This window comes from Lagenorhynchus albirostris, chromosome 10 (genome assembly GCF_949774975.1).
Source record: "Lagenorhynchus albirostris chromosome 10, mLagAlb1.1, whole genome shotgun sequence".
Taxonomy (NCBI): Eukaryota; Metazoa; Chordata; class Mammalia; order Artiodactyla; family Delphinidae; genus Lagenorhynchus; species Lagenorhynchus albirostris.
Genome location: NC_083104.1, coordinates 41,605,696 through 41,626,932, shown reverse-complemented (window position 1 = coordinate 41,626,932; position 21,237 = coordinate 41,605,696). Strand labels below are relative to the sequence as shown.

At 51.4% G+C, this 21,237-nt stretch overlaps 1 protein-coding gene across 7 annotated transcripts in view; it reads right to left on the bottom strand.

Moving 5' to 3' along the window:
• Positions 1-1,440: 1,440 nt before the first annotated feature.
• The window catches only part of FYCO1 (FYVE and coiled-coil domain autophagy adaptor 1), an 86,021-nt gene continuing 66,224 nt past the window's right edge, over positions 1,441-21,237 (bottom strand). For 3 of the 7 annotated variants that reach the window (XM_060162164.1, XM_060162165.1, XM_060162163.1), the window contains exons 15-19: positions 18,017-18,112; positions 14,303-14,513; positions 7,309-7,418; positions 6,731-6,870; positions 1,441-5,310 (exon numbers count right to left, since the gene is read on the bottom strand). In XM_060162164.1, coding sequence (XP_060018147.1) covers positions 6,768-6,870; positions 7,309-7,418; positions 14,303-14,513; positions 18,017-18,112 — 520 coding nt within the window. In that variant the 3' untranslated portion in view covers positions 1,441-5,310; positions 6,731-6,767. Of the gene's footprint in view, positions 5,311-6,730; positions 6,871-6,907; positions 7,009-7,308; positions 7,419-12,608; positions 12,959-13,782; positions 14,025-14,302; positions 14,514-18,016; positions 18,113-21,237 lie in introns of those variants that run through there. The other 4 variants (XM_060162167.1, XM_060162168.1, XM_060162170.1 and 1 more) reach the window with 4 other exon arrangements.

The following is a 21,237-nucleotide window of genomic DNA, read 5'->3' as shown; positions in this document are numbered from 1 at the left end:
CTTCAAACCGAAAGGGCTGACCCTGCAGACAGTGTCCTTCTGAGTCACCTGGGGAATCTCTACGTTCTCCAGCACCACGCGGCGACCGAGCGGAAGAGGCGTGGAACCGAGTGCCACGGCGCGTACGGACGAGTGCCACGGCGCGTACGGACGCCGAGATGGGCCAGAATGCCTGGAATCGAATGGGGGCTGGGAAACCCTGGAGCGGAGGGTTGGTTTGGTCACCTTGGACTACTCAGCGGTTCAGCAGGTGGGGTGAGGCGCACAGGGATTCTGCCACGAAGGATCCCAGCCCAGATAGAGCAGCCTGCACATCCATGTGTCCCCGTCGGTTCTCCTTCTAGGCCCAGTCCACGTGGCCACCTGAGTCTCGGGAGGGACTGTCCTATTAATAAAGAAATCCTTCTGCTGTGCTGTTTTGGGCACTTGGATAAACCACTCTTTTGTTACTGGACAGTAAGAGGCTTGACTTGAGGGTATAGGGGGTTGTGAGGGGTCGGATCTAGTGACCAGCTCACCTCCATTCTCCCCAAACCTCCCCTGCAGGCTTGCCCTTTGTCCTTCTCTGACATGGGGGTTTGGGGAGTTTGTCTCTGGCCAAGTTGGCCAGTGGGATTGTTGATGGCTTAGAGCTGACCAAGGCACCGAGTGTCCTCGCCAATTCAGAGGCTGGCGAGCGCTCTCGTGCCTGGCACAGTGCTGGATGCTGTGAGGTGAGGCAGAGGGAGATGAAGATGCAAGAAACACAGGTCCTGGCCCTAGTGGGAACAATCCGATTATGGAAAGTAACTTATTCCTGAGTAACTGATGAAAGATGAGGCCACAGGAGAATCCGGGGGGCAGGGGGAGGGTTGGAGGGAGGTGGAGGGAAGGGGGACTGGGAGGGGCTCTGTGGGGCACAAGGCACTCAGGAGAGGTGAGTGCAGATGGACTGCCCAGCCTGAGCTCAATCTGCCCGGTGGAGTAACTGGGACATGCACCTCGGGGCCTGTGTCCAGGCTCTTTGCTGATCCTCTGTACTGCCTCGTGCTGGCAGTCTTGCCCAGATTTATATCCAGATTCACTAACTGTGGTTTTCGGTCACCGTGACCTCCTCCCCCACCCCATTATTCTGGTAAATCAGGTCGCTCTTTGCTCTGTGCGCTCTTTGAGGACCAGGGGAGGGCTGGGGAATTTTGCTGAACGCAAAAGCTCATCTGGCAGAGGGCAGTGGGTTGGTGCATTGCTATGGCTCAGGCAGGTCTGAACACAGGCCTCAGAGCAGACTGTGGGTCCAGATATCAGGCCATGTGGCAACCGTTCAGGGCAGCTGCTGGCTCAGGCCCTTTTGAAAAGTCATGGTACAAGACGTGTCCCAGAAGGGCAGCTCGACCCCGACTCTGCTGTGGGCAACTTCATCGCTTGCCTTATGTCTCAACAGAATGAAAGATGACACTACTGTCAATGACATAGTGTTTATTTAAATCCTGAGGTTAAAAATAAAGACATTCCCAAATGGTGCAGCAGATGCTATAAGGAATATGTTTTGGGATACAAAAGTTCATCACCCCTGCTGTGCAGGTAGCGTGTTGACATTTGATGTGCTTCTGGGTAATTCTTTGGCAGATAAGAATGCGATGGGTTTCCAGACCCGCTATCCCATAAGGCTGCAAGAACTGAGGATTAGTCAATTAAAGTGCAATTCCGATTTGGAAGCCATCCAACTGAGGCTTCACTGTTGCTCTGCAGCCACCAGGGGCAGGATCATCTCTGGATAACACTCGTCCTAAGGTTCTAAGGAAGCCTTTTTATCAGAAATGCCTCCCCAAATTTAAAGATGTACTTTATTATTTTGAAAAAGTGCTTAAGAGAGAAAAGGCATTAACTCAGTCTTTCCTGTTTCCTTGGAAGAAGCACAATGAAAAGAGAGAAACTTACCCAAGGTTCCACTGAAAAGTACATTTCAGGTAAGCATTTTGTAAATGTGGATGGCTGACTCCAGTCTCTGGGCAACCCTTGGTTCTGAGCATCACAGATGGTGGCTCTGCTGATTCTCAAAACCTCTGAGTCAAGGATGGGATTCTCCCATGTAGAGTCACCAGGGTGGGCTTCTGAAATTGAAACTCCTATAAAACCATGGCAGTGGACATCTCACCAGTATCATAAAACAGATTGAGATTTCATCCCCAAATGGGGATTTCTTTTCATGTGAGTCTGGAATGACTTCACCACCGAAGGTGAGTGACAACTGAAAATTGCCAGAAAAACCATCGCCTCTATTTCTGAACTACATAGTGTGGCTTTTCATGTCTACTTTCTAAACCCTATGTGGTGTTTCACTTCCAGATTCCTGCTTGAGAATTTCCTTGCCTGCTCTTGGTCCTGTAGACCTGGAGTAGGTGGGCTCCAGCCAGAAGCGCTCTGCAGAGGCCACGCTTCCTCCCAAACGCCCTTCCTTGAGGTTCATGAGTGTGCCTGACAGAGGCTGTGTTCATGGGCGAGGGTGATCAGTGGCTTCTGAGACAGTGGTGAGCAAGGTGGCTGGTATCAATACTAAAGAGTGACGGTTATTCAGAGAGCTGGGCCATCAAGGGGCTGCTAGGGTTTTGTTTTTGCTTTTAAATAGTGATCTGAGACCCCGAGGATGTTTCCTCCTTCTTGACTTCTAGTGTAGTTCAGTCTACTGGGTGGAGCCACCACTTTCAATAGCTGTCCTTCACTGTCGTTTGCATTACAAAACAAATACTGCAACCCCAAAGCCTCAGTAAAATTGGGAACCTGTTTAAAATAAGAAAGCTATTTATAGAAGCCATACCTAAATATGGCTGCAAGCATATCTGCAGCCATACATATTCTCTAGCCGCATAGCGCACAGCAAACCTGAGCGCGCACAGCAAAGGAACAAAGGACAAGAGTCCATTCAACACAAAAAATAAATATGCTGCAAAAGCGGGGTGTGACCGGGGGTCGGGGGGCAGGTCTCTGAACACAGCAAAAGCCTTTTTGCACAACTGCAGTCACCTTTTGTTGTGGTGCCACTAGGGGCCCACCGCTCTCCTGCAGGAGTGGCTCTGGGTTGGCTTCACAAGAGCCAAGTGATTTTTTAAGCTACAGTTGGGCTGAGTGACAGAGGTTCAGAATCAGCCTCAGATGGAATGTTCCAGGCCTTTCGCAGGAAACACATCAGCGACTCTCGAAACGCTGGTTCTAGCTGCAGGTGACGGTGGTGATACCAGCAGAAGGCCATCAGCTTGGCCAGTCTCCACGGTATCCTGGGAAAGCTAAGCACTCAAACCAAGATCCCAGACTGCTCTGGGTTTTGTTAGTTTCTCCCACGTGGTGGACTAGCTACACCTGACTATCCAAGAGGATAGTGGGTGGCTTTAAAGGCAGGATAATTCGCCCTGGAACAACCTATAGGCTGTGTGGCCCCCTGTGAGGACAAGCACGAGGCTAGGAGGTCTCTGGGGACCTGGCTATTTCCGTTTTGGTGCTGAGCGCCGTCAGGACCTTGCTTGAGGAGATGCTAGAGACGTGGCTTTCTGCCACAGGCGGCTGCTCCCAGGAAAGACAGCACAAGAGGTCCAGCTTTTCTCTGCGCTAATCTCTCTGGAAGGTTCTGTTCACCATGTCCCAAACCCCACTTAAAGGTGACTGGGAGTGCCTAAGTCTCCTGTTTAAATCAAAGTTCTGAATCGATCGCCAAAGTCATTTCCTCCTACCCCTGCCCCACAAGTCCTCTCTGCTGGTGCATGGTGGGTGTGGGGTCTGAGCTGAACTTGGCCTGGGGTTCCTGACCCATTTTCCAGCTCTCAGAACTGGTCAGACCAGGCTTGTGAACCACGAGATAAAGCTTAGAGGTGGTGTGGCTTGGCCTAGTCACCAGGCTAGCTGGAGGGCTGGCTGGGCCCAACACTCAGACCCACAGTCACCCTGCCCGGCGCCCTCTCCCTGTCCCCAGCCAAGGTGGGCTGCTTTGTCAGATGTTCTACTCACTGTGAAAAGTACCTGGGACCTGACTGCCCTGTGAACAGGGCACAAAAAGGCCGTCAAAGGTGAGCCCTCTGTGGTGGGAGAAGAGGGCCACAGAGAACAGGAAGACTATCTCCTTCTCTCGTCCTGGAAAAGGACAGAGGATTCATTTGCCCCAGAGGGAGGCAGCTCACAGGTGTCAGGTGCAGGCTGAGCAGCAGGAAGTGGGCAAATGGGGTGTGGGGAATCTGGTAGGTGGGGAGGGGGGACCAAGAGGTGTGCAAAGAGCAGATTCATGAATTATGCCTGTTGACACTTGAGTTACCAAAGACTTTTGTTAAGAAGCCCCAATTTTTAAAAGTGGTTCCTACCCTGATTTATGATCTTCAGTAAACATATCTGCAGGTGAGGCAGAAGCTCTTATTGATATAAACAAAGACAGGCTGTCGGCTAAGGAGTGAGCCCTATAGGCTGATGCACAACCCTGCGTTCTGGTCATGGCGTTGACATTACCCAGCATCTGGGCTCTGGCCGTCCGTAGACAGACAGCACTGCAGGCCCTCAGTAGGTGGGTTCTGTTCCCTGGATTAGCTTCAATTCTGATTCTTAGGGTGATGTTTTGAGCCGTTGAGAGGTCTGGCTGAGTGAAGGGCTTTGCTTGAGGACAGAAGGGCCAGGAGGCAAGTGCAGCTGGAGGACCCTCTGAAATGGCTGAGTTCTGGAGCAGTCCTGGACTCACGGGGCAGGAAGGGACAGGAGCATGATGGAGGAGGCTGGTTGGGATCTTGGGTGGGCCCCTGGGTGCCCCGACCTCCTTTTCCTGGGAGGACTCGAGGGCCTCACAGGGTCTGGCCAGGGCATCCCAGCTCATGGTCACCCATGATGCGTGGCCCCAGGCTGGGCACAGGGGGGCCATGTCTCTCCCTGAGCAGAAGTTGGGATCCTCTCTCGCCTGGGAAACTCTCCACAGGAGGCCTGGAACCAACTGTGCCCCCAGGAGAGGCCAGTGGTCTCCTGAGTGTTTGAAACTTTGGCATAGTGTCCCTCTGGGTGTGAGGACAATGGAAACGTTGCCTGAGCCCTTAGAAGCCACAGGGCTAAGAGTGACGTGCGTGGTGCTGAGTACGAGGAACCCAGCTCCAAGGGCAGCCAAGGGCCCGCTGCACAGTGGATCTTGATGGCTTCAGAGCAGCTGGTTGCTGTTTTTTGGGTTTTGTAACAGGAGAGGAAGAGTAGTGTTTCCTGTGGGTAATGGGAAACTATTAACATCCACGTGCTTGAGGCTACGGGAAATCACTTCCATCGTAGATCACAGGCCGGTCAACCGTTAAGTGATAAAATACTTTCTTGGAGACAAACCTGAGGAAACAGAAATGGAAAAGGAGGTGTTACCTTGAGGGCTAAAACCCCGAGGGGCAGCAGCTGCAGTGACCTGGCACGGCGAGTCTTTGTGCAGAGACCTCTGCTCGGAGGCTGGGGCGTCTTGCAGAATGTGCGGACTCTTCCAGGCCCCCTCACCCCCACTTCCTGTCTGTCTAGCAGAGACATCTCCCTGCAAAGTATCAGGGGTCTTGGGACACCGCCACAGACTTTCCTGGGGCTTGGGTGCAGAAAGGCCCATTTGGTCTCACACTGTGAAGCCCCGCCCCCGCTTGCCTTGCTGCTCTGAAGCAGTCCCGGGGGTCTCCGGGGTCTAGGTGGTCTGGACTGCACTGGGGAAGTGAATGGAGCAGGCACGGAGAGGACATATACGGTGGAAGTGAGCCTGGATTTCATTCTGCCTGGGCATCGAAATCCATTTTGCTGTCCATGCTTTGGAAGTCTCGAGTTGGCCCCTGAGATGACCTCAGTGGATTAAGGCCAGAGTGTGTCACTGCACCACGGCCGCTTCTAATGATAACTGGGGGCCAGCCTGGGGCTGCACTCTGCCCTCAACATGCCTCTACCGGCCTCTCCGTCAACACACAGTGGGGCTCTGTGAGGTAGTAAAAATGCTGGCTGCCACTTCAGAGGAAACTGGGGTTCAACTAAAACCCACAGAGGGAAGAGCAGAGCCTGTGCCTGGCTGGCCTCCACCAGGTCTCCTAACTGCTGCCCCAGAGGGGCTGAGGCCCACGTCCAGTCCGAAAGCAGCTCTCTGGACACGCTGGGCCTGTGCCCGAGAGTCCTGCTAACTCAAGGTGTGTTCATGTTCATGGGGGGTGGGGGTGGGGGGAGGGGAAGGAGTGAGGCAAGGTGGGAAGCCCATTCTTCTAACCTCTCCCTTGGTAGATGCCCACGGCCACAAGCCCTGAGAGTTCAAGGCCTGGAGGTGGTGAGGGGGTGGCACTCTAGCTTTCCCTTAGAGTGTCCTATTAAGTTATTCCCAGCCTATTAAGTGGGCTTGGAAGGGTGCCCATGTGGAGGGATGTGGCCGCTAGCTCAAGGTCCTGCTCAGAGAGGATGTGGCTGGATGCTGACAAGACAGGTCTTATAAAAGAGGCAAGCCCCAATTAAGGGCTTACGCTGAAGCAGAAGACACAAAAGGGACAGGTGCCCGGCAACCTGTCTCACGTCTCCATGACGTAGGCCCCTGGCTCACAGCAGATGCTCAACCAGTGGTGGTCCTCTATCCTACTTCCTTTCTTGGCCGCCCCTCCAGCCTTATCTCCCTACATCCCCATCCTCCTGCCCCACAAGCCCTACACTCCTGGATCTGCATCTCGTGCTTTGAAACAGTGCTTCCCAAAGATGGTACCTGCTGCTCCACTCCCATGACAGGAGGGCCCAGGGGCCTCACCTCACAGCTCTGGTCCTCACGGCTCTGGTCTCAAACTTTAGCCTTCATTCCTTCGCTTCTCTCTCATCCATCCATCCATCCATCCACCTAATCCTTCCACTATATTTACTGGGCTCTTCTCTGGTCTGGGCAGTGGGAATCTGGACAGCAGAGAGGCAGAAGAGCGTCCCGGGTAAGAGCCTAGAGTCTGCAGCCTGGCCACCTGGGTTCAAATCCAGCTCCACCACCAGCTGTGTGACTTGGGATTGTCACTCTTCTATCCTTCTGGTCCTCAGTCCCTTAGTAGTAACACAAGGAGAAAGACAGTCCCTATTGCATGAGGCTGATGTGGGGCTGAAGTAAGTAAGAGCGGAGGGCGGAGAACACACCTGCCATGTGGCGAGAGTCTGTAAGTATTAGCCTGTGTGTTACACAGTCTGTAACAGACACTGGAACACCAAAGCATAGGTCTAAAATCAAAGAACTACTGATGATAAGCTACTGATAATTAAATAACTTCTTTTAAACATCCACCTCTCTTCTTGGGACCAGGTGCCAGGTGGATTCCCCTGGATGCTGATGAATGAGGTGGCCCCTACCTGGAAAAGGTGTTGTCGAAGATGAGCATGTAGATGCCTGGTGTGCGGACCTTGAGCTGGCCCTGGATGTTCTCCTTGTGGGAATTGCATCGGGTTGTGGGAATGAGCACCTGGGAGACAAGGCAGATAGGAAAAGTGAAACAGAGGCTGAGAGGGCACCATGGATCCTCTGGGCAGACTCTGTATCTTGGGGAAGGAAACTGAGGCCCAGGGAAGCTGAGTGCCTGCCTCGTCTAAGGTCACAGCTGAGCAGGGTTGGGGCTGAGATCAGCCCCCAGGATCGGTGGGGTGCCTTCCACATGCCCTGGGTGGGTCGATAACTTGAGATAGTGGGGAGGCTGTAGACCCGAGTTTCATCCAGAATCATGAATTGGTCAGCATCCCAAAAGAATGGTCCTCCAGCCTCCTCTGACCATGGCCAGTGCCAGAACGCTCCACCATCCAGAGGAACAGCCTCCTTCTGGCTTCAGGAAGGTGAGGCTTATTCTAGGTGAAATCCTGCCTGGCTCTTTCTTTTGCGCAGGTGCTGCTACCCTTGGGGCTCTCACAGGACCCGCCGAGCCCTCTTTCCACATCTCTAGAGCACTTTGTGAAGCTGCTGGGCCCCAGGCTGACCACCCCTGGCTCCACCCGTGGCTTCTCACTTGGCCCCAGTCGGTCCATATGCCTCAGAGCCCTTTCATCTTTCCAAGTCTCCTGCTTCCTCTCTATCTCCTCTGAGAATGAGAAATTAATCCCAGGAGACATTCATTTTCTAAGGGCCTCACTGTCAGAGGCCAAATCTGAGCAAATGCTGTGAGCTGGACAGGGCCAGGGCTGGGGTCTATCGATGGCCAACCTCTTTCCCATGGGCAGAGTCTTCAACCTGTTAGCCAGCTAAGATACTTTAAAATTGAAGATATGACAGGAATTAACACAAGAGCCAACCAAAATTAAAAACACTTTTTTTGAAGGGACAAGCACTTAGAGCCACTTAGAGACAAGACCCTCGAAGGGGTCTTAGAGGGTCTTGTCTCATTAAGCATCCATAAGCCTCCCAGTTGGGACTACACATGAATGGTCACGCAGACCATGTAACATGTTAGCGACGGGTTCCTAAGGTGGTGAGCTGCCCCACAATGTAAAAATCTTCATTCTCTACAAAATTAAATGTTGCTCTTTTTTTGGAAATTCAATTTTTGTTAAATTTAGTTTTAATTTTTTCCTATTAAACATTTTTCAACCTGTGCAAAATGACTGACTCCAAAATAGTTAGAAAGATGTGGTTACTTTTTCAACTCAAACTTGAATACAGCTACCTGTTTCCTGAAACACTACATGGTGGCCACAAAGTTCCCAAAGTGAAGGAAGTTCCCACAAAAGGCTCTGCTGCCCTTAAGGATCTTGTGGTTTAATGGTGACAACAGATAAAAAAAACATTCAATTATGTTGGGTGAGACTGTCACGAGGGGTCTACCAGGGAGGGGTGCCTATCCCAGCCTCTGGGTGGGAGGGAGGAGAGGCAGAATCAGGGAAGACTTCCTAGAAGAGGCAACACTGAGCTTGGACAACTTAGCTGGTTATAGGGAGCTCTGGCAGCTCCAGGCAGCAGGGACAACATACTCAAAAGCATGGGAGAATGGCTAAGATTTACCCTCTCAAGTAACAACCAAAACCAACAAAATATACAAAACAGTTTTTAAGACACTGTACATCAGGCAATGATGGACAGTGATCCGTGAGAGAACAAGGTGAGCCCTGCCAATTGCCCTCGTTTACTGCTTTGAGAGGAAAAGAGAACAACAAGCAGATAGAACAAATAAAAAACAGTAAGATGAGAGACTCAAACCTAACCTTATTGACAATCACATTAAATGTAAGTAGGCTAAACATCCCAATTGAAAGGCATGTATTATCAGGTTGGATAAAAGCAAGCCCCAACCCCATCATGCCTACAAGAAATACAATTTAAATGTAAAGATACAAAGAAGTTAAAAGGATGTAAGAAGATATACCATGTTAACACTAGTCAAAAGAAAGAGGGATTGACTATATTAATATCAAAGTAGATTTTTACATCAAAGAATGTGGCCAGGGACAGTTTCATAATGATAAAGATGTCAATTTCATCAAGGGGACAAAACAATCCTAAACATTTATGCCCCTAATGACAGAGCTTCAACCCATATGAAGCAAAAAGTGGTAGAGTTACAAGGAGAAATAGAATAAATTCATAATTATAGTTGGATATTTTAATGTCCCTCAATAATTGATGAAATAAGTAGACAGGAACTCAGTAAGGAAACAGAAGAACACTATCAACTGACTTGATCTAACTGATATGTATAGAACACTCCACCCAACAATAGCAGAACACACACGCTTTTCAAGTGTACTTGAAACATTCACCAGGTAGGCCATATTCTAGGCCATTAAAAAAAAAAAAACCCAAAACTTACATTTAAAAGGAGTCAAACTATACAAAGTGCATTTTCTGACAATGGAATTAAGTAAGAAAAAAAAAGCAGTTGCCTGGAAAATCCCAAAATATTTGGAAGCTAAATAACATATGGGTCAGAGAGAAGTCAAGAGGGAGATCCCAAAGGCATGGGAGAGAGAGACAGCACACAGTATGTTCCTGACACCACAGTACATGTGCTCTGGCAGGAAGCTGGTGGTGGTGAGGGAGTAGGACGGGCCCAAGACAAGCCCGGAAGGGACAAAGATGCATGAGGACCTACTATGCTTTCTTATCTCATCAAGTTCCATTAATGTTCTACAATATTCTAATTCCACTGGGGACTGAGAATCCTGGGAGGCTGGGTGGTTGGGTCTGTTCCCGTGATGCATAACCTAAAAATTCTGAGCCTGGCCTAAGATACTTCAGCAACCACATGTAGGAGGAAGTGCTGGGGAGAAAGGCTTGCTGTTTACACAGGGACGCCTGTGTGCCCCGCACCTCAACCTTCCCACACACTACTTTGATTACAAAGCAAAACCCAAGAGCTTGTTAAGGCAGGTCCTCTGAAGAGGACACGTGTAAGATAATACTCTTCATTTCTTTAAACAGTCTACTCTATGGACTTTTGGTTCATTCCAGCTGCTGTTTTTTCTACCACGGTCAAAATCTGTAAGACTGATTTTAAAATCAATCAATCAAAACGTCTAGGGGAGATTAACGAAGGCTCTGGTGTCAAAGCCCATACAGCAGAGGTGACGGGAGATGACTGGGGTCTCATGTAACCCTGAGTGAGACAGGTCTCTGCTGTGTGAGCTCTGGGGGCGTCTCGCATCAGCCTCCAGTGCTTGGGCGCCCATGACCTGATTTAAGTGATATGTCTGCAAAACAGTCCAAGTTGGTTTTACTGCTTTCTCGAGGGACTCTAGTGACCTGGCGGCCTGGTGCAGAGCCAGGGTTCTATGTTAAATGGAAAAAGTCAGTCTCAAAAGGCCACATATTGCATGATTCCATTCACATGAAATGTCCAGAACCGGGAATCTGTAAGGACAAAAGGTAGGTTGGTGGTTGCTGGGTGGAGGCTGGGGAGTGACTGCTAATGGGCACAGGGTTTCTTTTTGTTTTGGGGGATGATGAAAATGATCTAAAATCAGACAGTGGTGATGGTTACACAACTCTGTGAATAATACTGAAATAACAGTGAATTGCACATTTTAAATGGGTGAATTATATGGTGTGTAAATTATACCTCAATAAAGCTGTTTAAAAAATCAAGGGTCCTTGCTCCCAGTAGCCTAAGGCAGGCCTCTGAGCTTCTCTGGCCAAAGAGAGAGGCAGGGCCTCGGTCTTCTTCCCTGATTTGTCCCAGGCTTCAGGGCAGCAGTCTGCACATGGGTAGCCTCAAGTCCTTGATTTACCGCTTCTTTCGTCAAGTGCTTCCCAAAGTCACAGTCTCTAATCTCACTGTCAAGGCATGGCCTTGATAGAGGAGGTCCCTCTGGAGAGAGGGTGGTCCCGAGTGGGAGTGTCTGACATGCCCCTAGAGATGGGACTGGCCTTCCATGCTGTTCCCTCCACCTGCACGCTTTTCCTGTAACCCATGTCCCCCTGCCATCCCCTCCCCACAGCTTTTCTTGGTTTGGCCCAAGAGTCTCCTGCCCCGATCACTGCTCCCCAGGTTAGGTGTCTGCCCCCCACCCCCAAGTGCCACCCCACCACGACAGCCACCACCTGGAATCACAGTTGTTTCTTTCTTTTTTCCCCCACAGTTGTTTTTTTAATAAGGTCTCTCTCTGATCACACCATGAGCTCCTCAAGGGCAGATCCCACGCTGTTCCTTCTCTCTTTATCCCCAGTGGGCCCACCCTACAGAGCCCAGTATACAGCGTACACTAAATGGTTGTGAACAGAGTGCAAGTACACAGCATAGCTCCTCATGCCTGAACCTCCACAATCACGAAACCTGAGTGTTGCAATTTGCACTATGTCCCATTGTTCCCAGTAAGGTCCAGTCTGGTCAGGGCATCATACGGGGAGTCCCCAGGATAGATGCTAAAGGTGTGAGCCTGGATATAGATTCTCCAGGTTGATGTCTGTACAGGACCACAGGCAGACATAACAGCCATCCCCACAGCTGGCTGGTGACAGTTGCGCCTGTGACGGCAGAGGAGCACCTGAGCACCCTTCTCACCCACCCTGCAGATGGGCTCCTTCTGCCCCCTGGCATCCACTGTGGGAAAGACAATGGTAACCATATCCTTCAGGCAATAAGGGAGCCAGAGATGAGGATGGCTCCTGGGCGTCCCTGAGCTCCTGATTCCTGGGAGGAACCACACAGGTCTCCCAGGGCCATGAGGATTAGGCTGGTGAGTGACTGAGCAAGGAGAGAGGCGTGAAGACCGGATCTAGTCACCTCCCTCTCTCCCTCCCACAAACATCCACCAGTATCTAACGTGGGCAGACACAGTGCGAGGCGCTCGGTGGGCACTGGGAACAGGAGGTGAACAGCGAAGGTGCTGGTGCTGAGTTCCAGGTGGTGCAGCTGGTTGCTAGTGCAGAGCTGAGCAGCACGCTGCTTAAACTGCTGCCCAACCAACTGCCCAGGCAGGCCGCTCTGCACCCGAGTTTCCTCATCAGCAAGGTGGGACTAAGACCTGCCTCGTGGACCGAGACATGTGCCCAGGTGGCAGCAGTGAGCCTGAATCCACTCTGACCACAAGCCCAGGACCTCCCGGGTGGACGTTCAGAACCGCTTGGGAAGGAAGGGCTCCAAGGCTACATGTGTGGTGTGGCTGTGAGCCTCCAAAAGGAAGAGAGGGGCAGAGCGGTTTTTAAACAAGCAGGAGCACGAGACTCCAGTAATCAAGGCCAACTCAGGGGCGCTAGAATCAAATTTAAGGAGTGAATTTGAAGAGGACAGAAATGACAAAGCAATCTCTATAATAGGCAGATATCACCAGGACAGGGATGGCAGGAGAGCAAAACACAGACGGACACACGTCCCCCCATGTGGATACCGAAGCTGGAGCGGCGACCTGTGTGCCAGCATGCCCGAGCCCGGCCCTCCTGGGGCCCGGGGCCTTCCCCAGCCCTCACCGCGAGCCCCTTAGCACACCGAGGGCCACAAGCGCGAGGGACTAGCGGATGTCATCGCAGAGACTTCACAGAAGGCTTCTGTCACACAACTCCAAATTGTTCCTCTCTAGCTTCATTCTTAGGAAATGGAGATTTTGTATTCAAAGTCTAGGATCTACCTGGAGCTCCAATCCAGCCTGTGTGACTGTCCTCACTATTCCTTCCACTCACAGTGATTCAAATGGAACTCGTGTTTCCACCCAAACCAGCTCTCCCTCCATCATCCCCTGGCACCCTCCCTGCAGAGATTCAGGTGTGGAATTCAGACCCTCCCTCTTCCTCGGCCCACAGTGAATCAGCGCCCCCGGAGGCTGTTCATTGTCCTGTGCTCTGCATCCTACTCCATCCTTTCTACTCTTCTTCCCCTTGAGCTAAACCAGTGGCTCTCAACCTTGATTGCCCACTGGGACCATCTAAGGATGCCTGGATCCCCCTTAGAGATTCTGGTTTAGTGGTCTGGGGTGGGGACTCAGAAGTGTGTTTTAAAAAGCTTCCCAGGGCTTCCCTGGTGGTGCAGTGGTTAAGAATCCGCCTGCCAGTGCAGGGGACATGGGTTCAAGCCCTGGTCCGGGAAGATCCCACATGCCGCGGAGCAACTAAGCCTGTGAGCCACAACTACCGAGCCTGCACTCTAGAGCCTGTGAGCCACAACTACTGAGCCTGTGAGCCACAACTACTGAGCCTGTGTGCCACAACTACTGAAGCCCGCATGCCTAGAGCCCGTGCTCCGCAACAAGAGAAGCCACTGCGATGAGAAGCCCGTGCACCACAATGAAGAGTAGACCCCGCTCGCCGCAACTAGAGGAAGCATGCACACAGCAATGAAGACCCAATACAGCCAAAAATAAATAAAATTAAAAAATAAATAAATTTATTTTAAAAAAAGCTTCCCAGGTGTTTCTAATGTGTGGCCAAGGTTGAGAACTATGGTCCCGGCCACTGTCAATGTCCCATGTTTAGAATGTCTTAGTATTCTAAGAACTGGTATCTGCCACGAAGATTTCCAGCCCACCCAAGTGACACAATGGCTATGAGCCTCTACTGACCTTTCTGAGGTGAGATGCTGAACACCCTAAGCTCATAACCAGAAGCAAAGATCTTGGTCCCCACCTCCCATGGTGACCCGTTCTTGCTCCGCATGGCTCTGTTAAAGAAATGATCCTTAAACTGAGTCACACATCTGTATTCCTTTCAGTTTCACCTACCGACCTATTCTAAGGTCAGTCTGAAGCTGACCCAGGAGCAGGACTTCAGACATTAGAAGGCAGCTCTCCTCCCCCAGGCTGGACAAGCCCGGGTGTGTTGCCTGCTCTGCATGATGCAACCCAGGGGGGTTTCCCACTCTGGTCTCTCTGTGCCCCTCTCAGAACATCCCAGATAAGCTCTGCCCGGGGAATCCTGCTGGCAGGGAGATGGCCTCACCTTACATTGATCCAGCGGCGTGTCCTCCGCCTCCCGGTACACCACACTGAAGGAGATACTCTTGGGGTCGGAGGAGAAGACCCAGCTGATGGTGAGGCCTGCCTCGGCCACAGTGATGGGGATGAGGCTATAGGTACTGGACCTCACAAACAGCTCCCTGTTGCCCTCCCCGAAGTTGGCGATCTCTTCCACCGTGAGGGGTAATTTTATCCTAAAATACAAATGCAGAGAGGGACTTGATCAAAGCAGGGAAAGCGTTTGAGTCCACTGGCCAGGTTGTCTGTGACTCCGAGATGACTGGAAACCCTGGAGGCTCTTGGGAGGAAAAGCCCTGGGTCCCCATGACTGACACGCTTAAACATGGGAGAATTCTTGATGTGCAGCTCATGCCATCAGATGTTTCCTGAGCACTTACTAGGTGCCTGGCATAGCTCTAGGCACTGGGGACACAGAAGTAAAAAATACAGATGATAATCCTTGCCCGCGAGGAGCTGGTGTGGTCCCTGCAAGCCGGCTGGGACTGAGAGGACAGCCTGGGCCGCTCTGTGCCGCTCAAGGACGGGAAGCGCGTGCCGAGGCCTCAGCTTTCTGCAGCTCTCCTGCAGCTGCCCTGCGGCTCAGCTGTCCACTCTTTCTCTCCCCTTTCTCCTTCCAGTTCCTCGCCTCCCGCTTTTACCTAATTAGCACCAGAAGTAAGCACACGCATCGTTTGAAACCTCCTGCCCTTTCGGTCAGTCATCCCTCTTTTCAGCGGAAATCCGGGGCCTGCCAAAAAATTCCAAGCAGGCACCCTGACTTTTCATAAATGCAAACACCCCAGACTCTTTAATGCGGGGTAGTCTGAGGGCCCTGGGGAGACAGGCTTCTTGGGGCTGTGTCCCTATTCTAACTCTCATTAGCTGGATTAAGAGCCAGTTCCAAAAGTTTAAAGGGTTTAGGGACAGTGAGTTTCTCTGCAGGACCCAGAGAACCCGGTGCTGGTACCTGCCTCGCTTCTCATCTGCCACAGGGCTCACCCTCATGTCAGCCTCATGTTCCTCACCTGCAGACAGACACAACCACGCCTGCCTCTGGCGGGTGTGACAGTTACGTTAGAAGATGAACCTGTGCTGAAGGGCAAAGTCTCCCTGATTAAGTGGTGCCTCCTCCTGCCCAGCAAATCTGGAGGCAGCAGGTGAGCGAGGGCCACAAGGGCAGGGCCTCCAGTGCGGGGTTGCAGCTCAGGAGTGTGTGGCCCTGGACGGTCCCATCTCCTCTCCGCAACTGTGCAAGGGCTAACTCTGCTCGCCAGCTTCGGGTGTTGTCACAAGGGCTATGTGAGGAAGCATGATGCTCCCGTCTACACACGAGGAAGCTAAGATTCAAAAAGACTAAGCAACTCTATCCAGGTCCATACAGGTCTGATCCAAAGCCACTGCCTTTCTACTACACCAAACTGCCTTTCATGGACAAAAATATTACTGTCCCCTTTAACACAGGGGTGGAAACCAAAACTCAGAGAGGGCAGGTAACTTGCCCAAGACTGCACAGCAAATAAGTGGTGGTGCTAAGAATTCTGTTGGCTCAAAGTCGTAGAGGTGGATGGGAATACTCCCCAAGCTTTGCAAATGAGAAGACTAATCAATGATTAGAAAACCAAAATGCTCTAAGGAACAGCTCTGATACAGGTCATTCACCTGTGTAAAAATTTAATTCCATGGACCATTTTCCCATGTGTTAATTTAAGCTTTATTGCTAATTATAGTAAAAAAAGGTCTTGTCCAATATTTACAATTTTCAAGAATCTGCAAGTAGGCAGAAGGGTCCATTTTGGAAAAGAGGTCTCTTACAACATGGCAATCTTGCTGCATTACTTACTCTGACAGGGTGCCCCACTAATGCTGGGTCATTTCATAATTTTACATTCCAGAATTCTCCCCTTGCACCGAGTTACTTGGATTGTGCCTTTAATCTTTTTTACCTTTCTAGACCTCATCTGTTCAGTGAGAGGACAATACTCGGTCTCACCAAAGGAGATGCTAATAAAAAGAAATCAAGGGTTTGCCATCTCTGCTCAAATATAATCTTAAATAAGTCTGTTGTCCATAAGACTCACATCATAAATGTAAATTCAACTGGTCTCCCTACTTCTGTCCCTTCATAGTCATTCTCCACATGGCAACTAGAGTGACTCCTTTTATAATGTAAATTATATTAAGTCACACTTCTGTTCCAAATCTAATTTTAAAGCTCCCATTCCCCTCAGATTAAAAGCCAAGGTCCTTACAATGGCCAAGAAGGCCTGATGTGACGTGGGCCCTGTTCCCTCTCTGACTCAGTCTCCTTCCCTATTTCTGCTTCAGTCACACTGACCCTATCCCTATTCCTTAAACACACCAGACACCATCCTGCCCCAGGGCCTTTGCACTGACTGTTCCTTCTGCCTGAATGCTGTCCCTCACATATCTGCATGAAAACTCCTTCAAGTCTTACCTTCTTAGCGTTTTCTATTTAAAATTGCAACCCCACAAACGTATGGACACCAAGGGGGAAACGCAGGCATGGGGTGGTGGTGATGGTAGTGGTGGTGGGATGAACTGGGAGATTGGGATTGACATATATACACTAGTATGTATAAAATAGATAACTAATTAAAAAATTAAGAAAAAATAAAATTGCAACCCCTCCCCCCAATCCTACTCTTGGTTTCTTTTCCAAAGCAAGCACCACCTTGTAACATACTATATAATTTACTTATTTACTGATGTTTATTGTCCGTCACCCCTGCTGGAATGTAAAGTGAACATGAGGGCAGGAATCTTTGTCTGCTTTGTTCACTGATGTGCTCTAAGGACCTAGAAGAGTATCTAGCTCATAGTAGGTGCTGGATAAATATCTGTGAATGAGTGACTGAATCTACTCGATGACCATAATGCAATCATGCAGCCATTCGTTACAACACTGGAGAAAAAGAATGATATGGGGAAATACTCATGCAATATTAAGTTTAAAAAGACTGTGAAATAAGACGTAGGATATTTGTTTATGTTGAAAAATTAGGTATATTAGTATAAACAAGACTGGAAGGCTATATCCAAGGTGGTTTGCTTATCTCTGTTTCCTGATTTTCTACAAGGAAAATTTTCTTACAATAAGAAAATAAAGTTATTTTCAAAAAGCAAGAACACAGGACATAGGGGTGGGGGAAGGATGAGTATCAAAGGACGGGGGAGCTTTTTGGGGTGATGGAACTGTTCTATATCTTCACTCCGGTCAATTTTCTTTTCTGGACCTAGGTTTCCTCTTTGGCAGACTTGGGAGTGGAGCTGGTTGGGTGCTGAGGCCTGAGACTGTAAAGCCACTGGCAGAGCTCGATGTGGGGGCTGGCAGATGCCTGGTGATTACACTGTTACTTGTCAAAATCCAAGCACCGTATACTACAAATGGGGACCTTTACTGTATATAAATTTTACAAAAGAAAGGAAGGAAGGAAGGAAGGAAGGAAGGGAGGGAGGAAGGAAGGAAGGAAGGGAGGAAGGAAGAAAAAGAAGCACACACGCGCACACACACACACACACACACAAAGAAGCACAAACTTGAAAACCACCATGGGTGCCAAGTCTGAGCCTCTGGGGTGCTTTCCAGCTGGGACACCGGAAGGCCAGGCCTCCTCTGGTGTTCCTCTTCCCCAGAAGTGACACCCTGGGAAGTCCAGCTTGGGAGCCCATCACTTACATCAGTTCTCCCGACTTCAGCAAGCAGATTTCAGCATCCTGCCCCACGGGCATGTCTTCAGTGTCTTCAGGGGTTAGCGAGTTTGACGTGGTGTCCCTGAAATGTCACAAACGAGAACACAGCCAGTTAGCTATCAGCACACAGCGTCCCACATCCTGAAGCCCGTAGTCTTGGAGTCTGGTAGCCAACCTCAGAATGCACGGGGAACCCTTCAATCATAGAGGCCAGGACAGAGGCCCCGCAGACTCTGGGGGTGGAGAGCCATAGGGGCCAGGCCCAGGCAGGCAGGACGGGGAGGGAAGACAACAGGGCTGCAGTGACTTCCCCAATGTCTTCTCGGTGGGCGTGGGATGGGTGACCACAGCACAAATGGACCACCTCCTGTCCCACGCCAGCAGAGCTACAGCCATGGGGTAAGTTTCCAGCACCACTGATGCTGCCTTTTCAGCGCCAGTCCCTGACTAGACGAGCCTGCTCTGGCCCATCTCTGGAGAACAAGGACAGGCACCCAGAGCTGATGAGGCAGGAAGCGGCATGGCCTGAGAAGGAGGTTGTGGGACAGAGACTCATACAAAGAGGGCAGATCCACGCCACAGCTCCTCTTCCCTTACAACCTACTGCCTGCTGTGTGGAGAACCAGCTGTGGGAGCTGCCTGGCAGTACAGAGGTGCCATGGTTCCCAAAGTGTGCTCTGTGGAACACCACTGCCAGGGGAGGGGAATCTTGCGCTCTTTCTTAGAAACTCATGGCATTCTTAAACAGTAAATTCAAGGCTCTGAGATGTCCTGCAATAAAGACATCTATTAATTTTCTTTTAATATTTATTTTCCTTATTTTTTTGGCTGCGTCAGGTCTTAGTTGTGGCACATGGGATCTTTGTTGAGGCATGCGCGATCTTTCGTTACGGTGCACGGCTCTTCGCTATTTGCAGCGTTCGGGGCTTCTCTCTAGTTGTGGCGTGGGGGTTTTCTCGCTCTAGTTGTGGCACGCAGGCTCCAGGGCACGTGGGCTCTGTAGTTGTGGCGCACGGGCTCTCTAGTTGAGGCACGCGAGCTCAGTAGTTGCAGCACGCGGGATTAGTTGCCCCACGGCATGTGGGATTTTAGTTCCCTGACCAGGGATCACACTCGAGTCCCCTGCATTGGAAGGCGGATTCTTTACCACTGGACCACCAGGGAAGTCCGAAGACATCTATTAAATTTTAACTCTAGCATTCCCATGGAACATTTTTAACCACTGCTGAGTTGCTGATCCTCGGAGCAGTGCCCACACTTCACTGATGGGGACACAGAGGCCCAGGCAGGTCTTGAGAGGCAGGGCCAGAGCCAGACACCCTGACTCCAGCTCAGTGCTCATCTTGCTGGGTCCCACGCCCACTGTGGCCAATCGCTTACATGAGTTCAGGGATCTCAAACCCAACCAGCTCCAGTGTCCAATGCTGCCTGAGAAGAACCTAGGTCCAGGAAAGGGAAATGATTTGCTGATTTGCCCCATGGGAAGGGGTTAATGAGGAAGATCTCCTGAGCAGCATGGCTTTTTCCCAAAATGCTGTGATAATTCCTTCTCAACTGTCCTAGTAGGCTCTCCCCAGATGTTTCTGGGGTGAGGTCAATAAGCACCAAAATGCCCTCACCCAGTTCTGCTCCCCCATCCCACCCCCTGCACATGCCCCTGGGCTCTCACCAGCCTGGCCCCCGGGCACATTCACTCAACCTCTGAGGCCCTGTGTGAACTTGTGTGAACTCAGACCTGCCTTACCCTCACCCTGCCTGCTGCTGAGCGGGTCCTGAGGCGGCGGCCCAGCACTGCGCAGGACACGTGAGGCGGGCACGGGCCCTACCCCACAGACGCGCTCCCTCTGAGGCAGGGACAGACAGCTGCGGCCTGACTGGAAGGCGGCCTCGGCACATACAGCGCACACGAGGTCAGCGGCTGACAGCAAGCATCCAGACCACGCGCTCAGATGGCCCTCCTCACCTACCCTCACACCCACTCGAGCACCAAGTTCACGGCTGCCCCTAGAGTGGACCTACAACTCACGCTGGGAAACTGGTGTGCTTCTCTGAGAGCGCCATCTGGGCTGCGGCCAGGTGTGATGCCTGGGGAGGGGCTCCGCAGCTTTCCTAGGGAGTTAACAGACCCTGAATCCCAGAGCTCAGGTGAGCCTGGGACCTCACATCATCTCTGGAACGTGAGAAATACAAGAGAGCACAGTGGGTGGCCAGACCCTAACGCTCACAGAGCTTCTGGCTGGAGGTGGCGGCATCGCCTCTGCTCAGAAACGGTTCTCACCACACTGCTCCTCACATTTCACTGCCGGGTGGGTCCCGTGGCCAAACACGCCACAGCAGGGGCATGAGGCTCATCCTTCCACAGGGAGAGGCACTAGCAATGGGCAGAGATGCACAACCCACCCATGGGGAGGGGCCGCAGATACCGTCCCCCGAAGTCTACGCCCTGTGCCTGAGGCCTGAGGCTCCTCACTCAGTCAGCAGGACGCTGGGAAGGTCCCGGGAGCACCCAGGTGTTCTTCATGCAGATGCGAAGACGGGTGGCTCAGAGCTGGCAAAATCCAGGGAGCCTCGCCTAAGCCTGTCCCGGATGCCACTCAACCCTGGGGGCAGGAATACCTGTGCGACATGCAGTGCGCCTGCAGCAACCACGAGGCACCAGGAGTTTGGGGTCAGCGACTGGTGGTGTCACCCCAGGGGCTGCGACAGACGCGGCACCTGCAGCTCGCTCCCACCCCCCACGCTCCTGCACCCCGTACTCCCCCCCGCCACCCACGTGTCACAGCCCTGCTCACGCTGGGCTCTGCCTATCTGCTTTTGGGTCTTAGCTCCCCCTGGTCCACATGCTCTTTGCAAGCAGGGGCCGTGGCTGGGCTTTCCCTGTCCCAAAGGACAGGTCACGGCCGTGTGCAGGAACCAAAGAATGTCTGTGCTACTTGCTAAGAAATATACGTGGGGGTGTAAATTGTTAGTGTGTAAATTCAGGATGAAAGGGCAGAGGTAATGCTGATGAAATCAAGAAAAGAATCAGCAACAGATCCTGAAGGAGGAAGACCCCAAGTCACACGTGGAGTGGCAAACGCTGGGTTAGCAGAGCCACACCTGGGGACAAACTGCAGCACCTTCACCTCGAACAGGATTTTCTCAGACACAAAACAGACTGTTCGCTGCCAACTTACAAAGCTTCTCTGTCTGGAGGACAGCACTGCA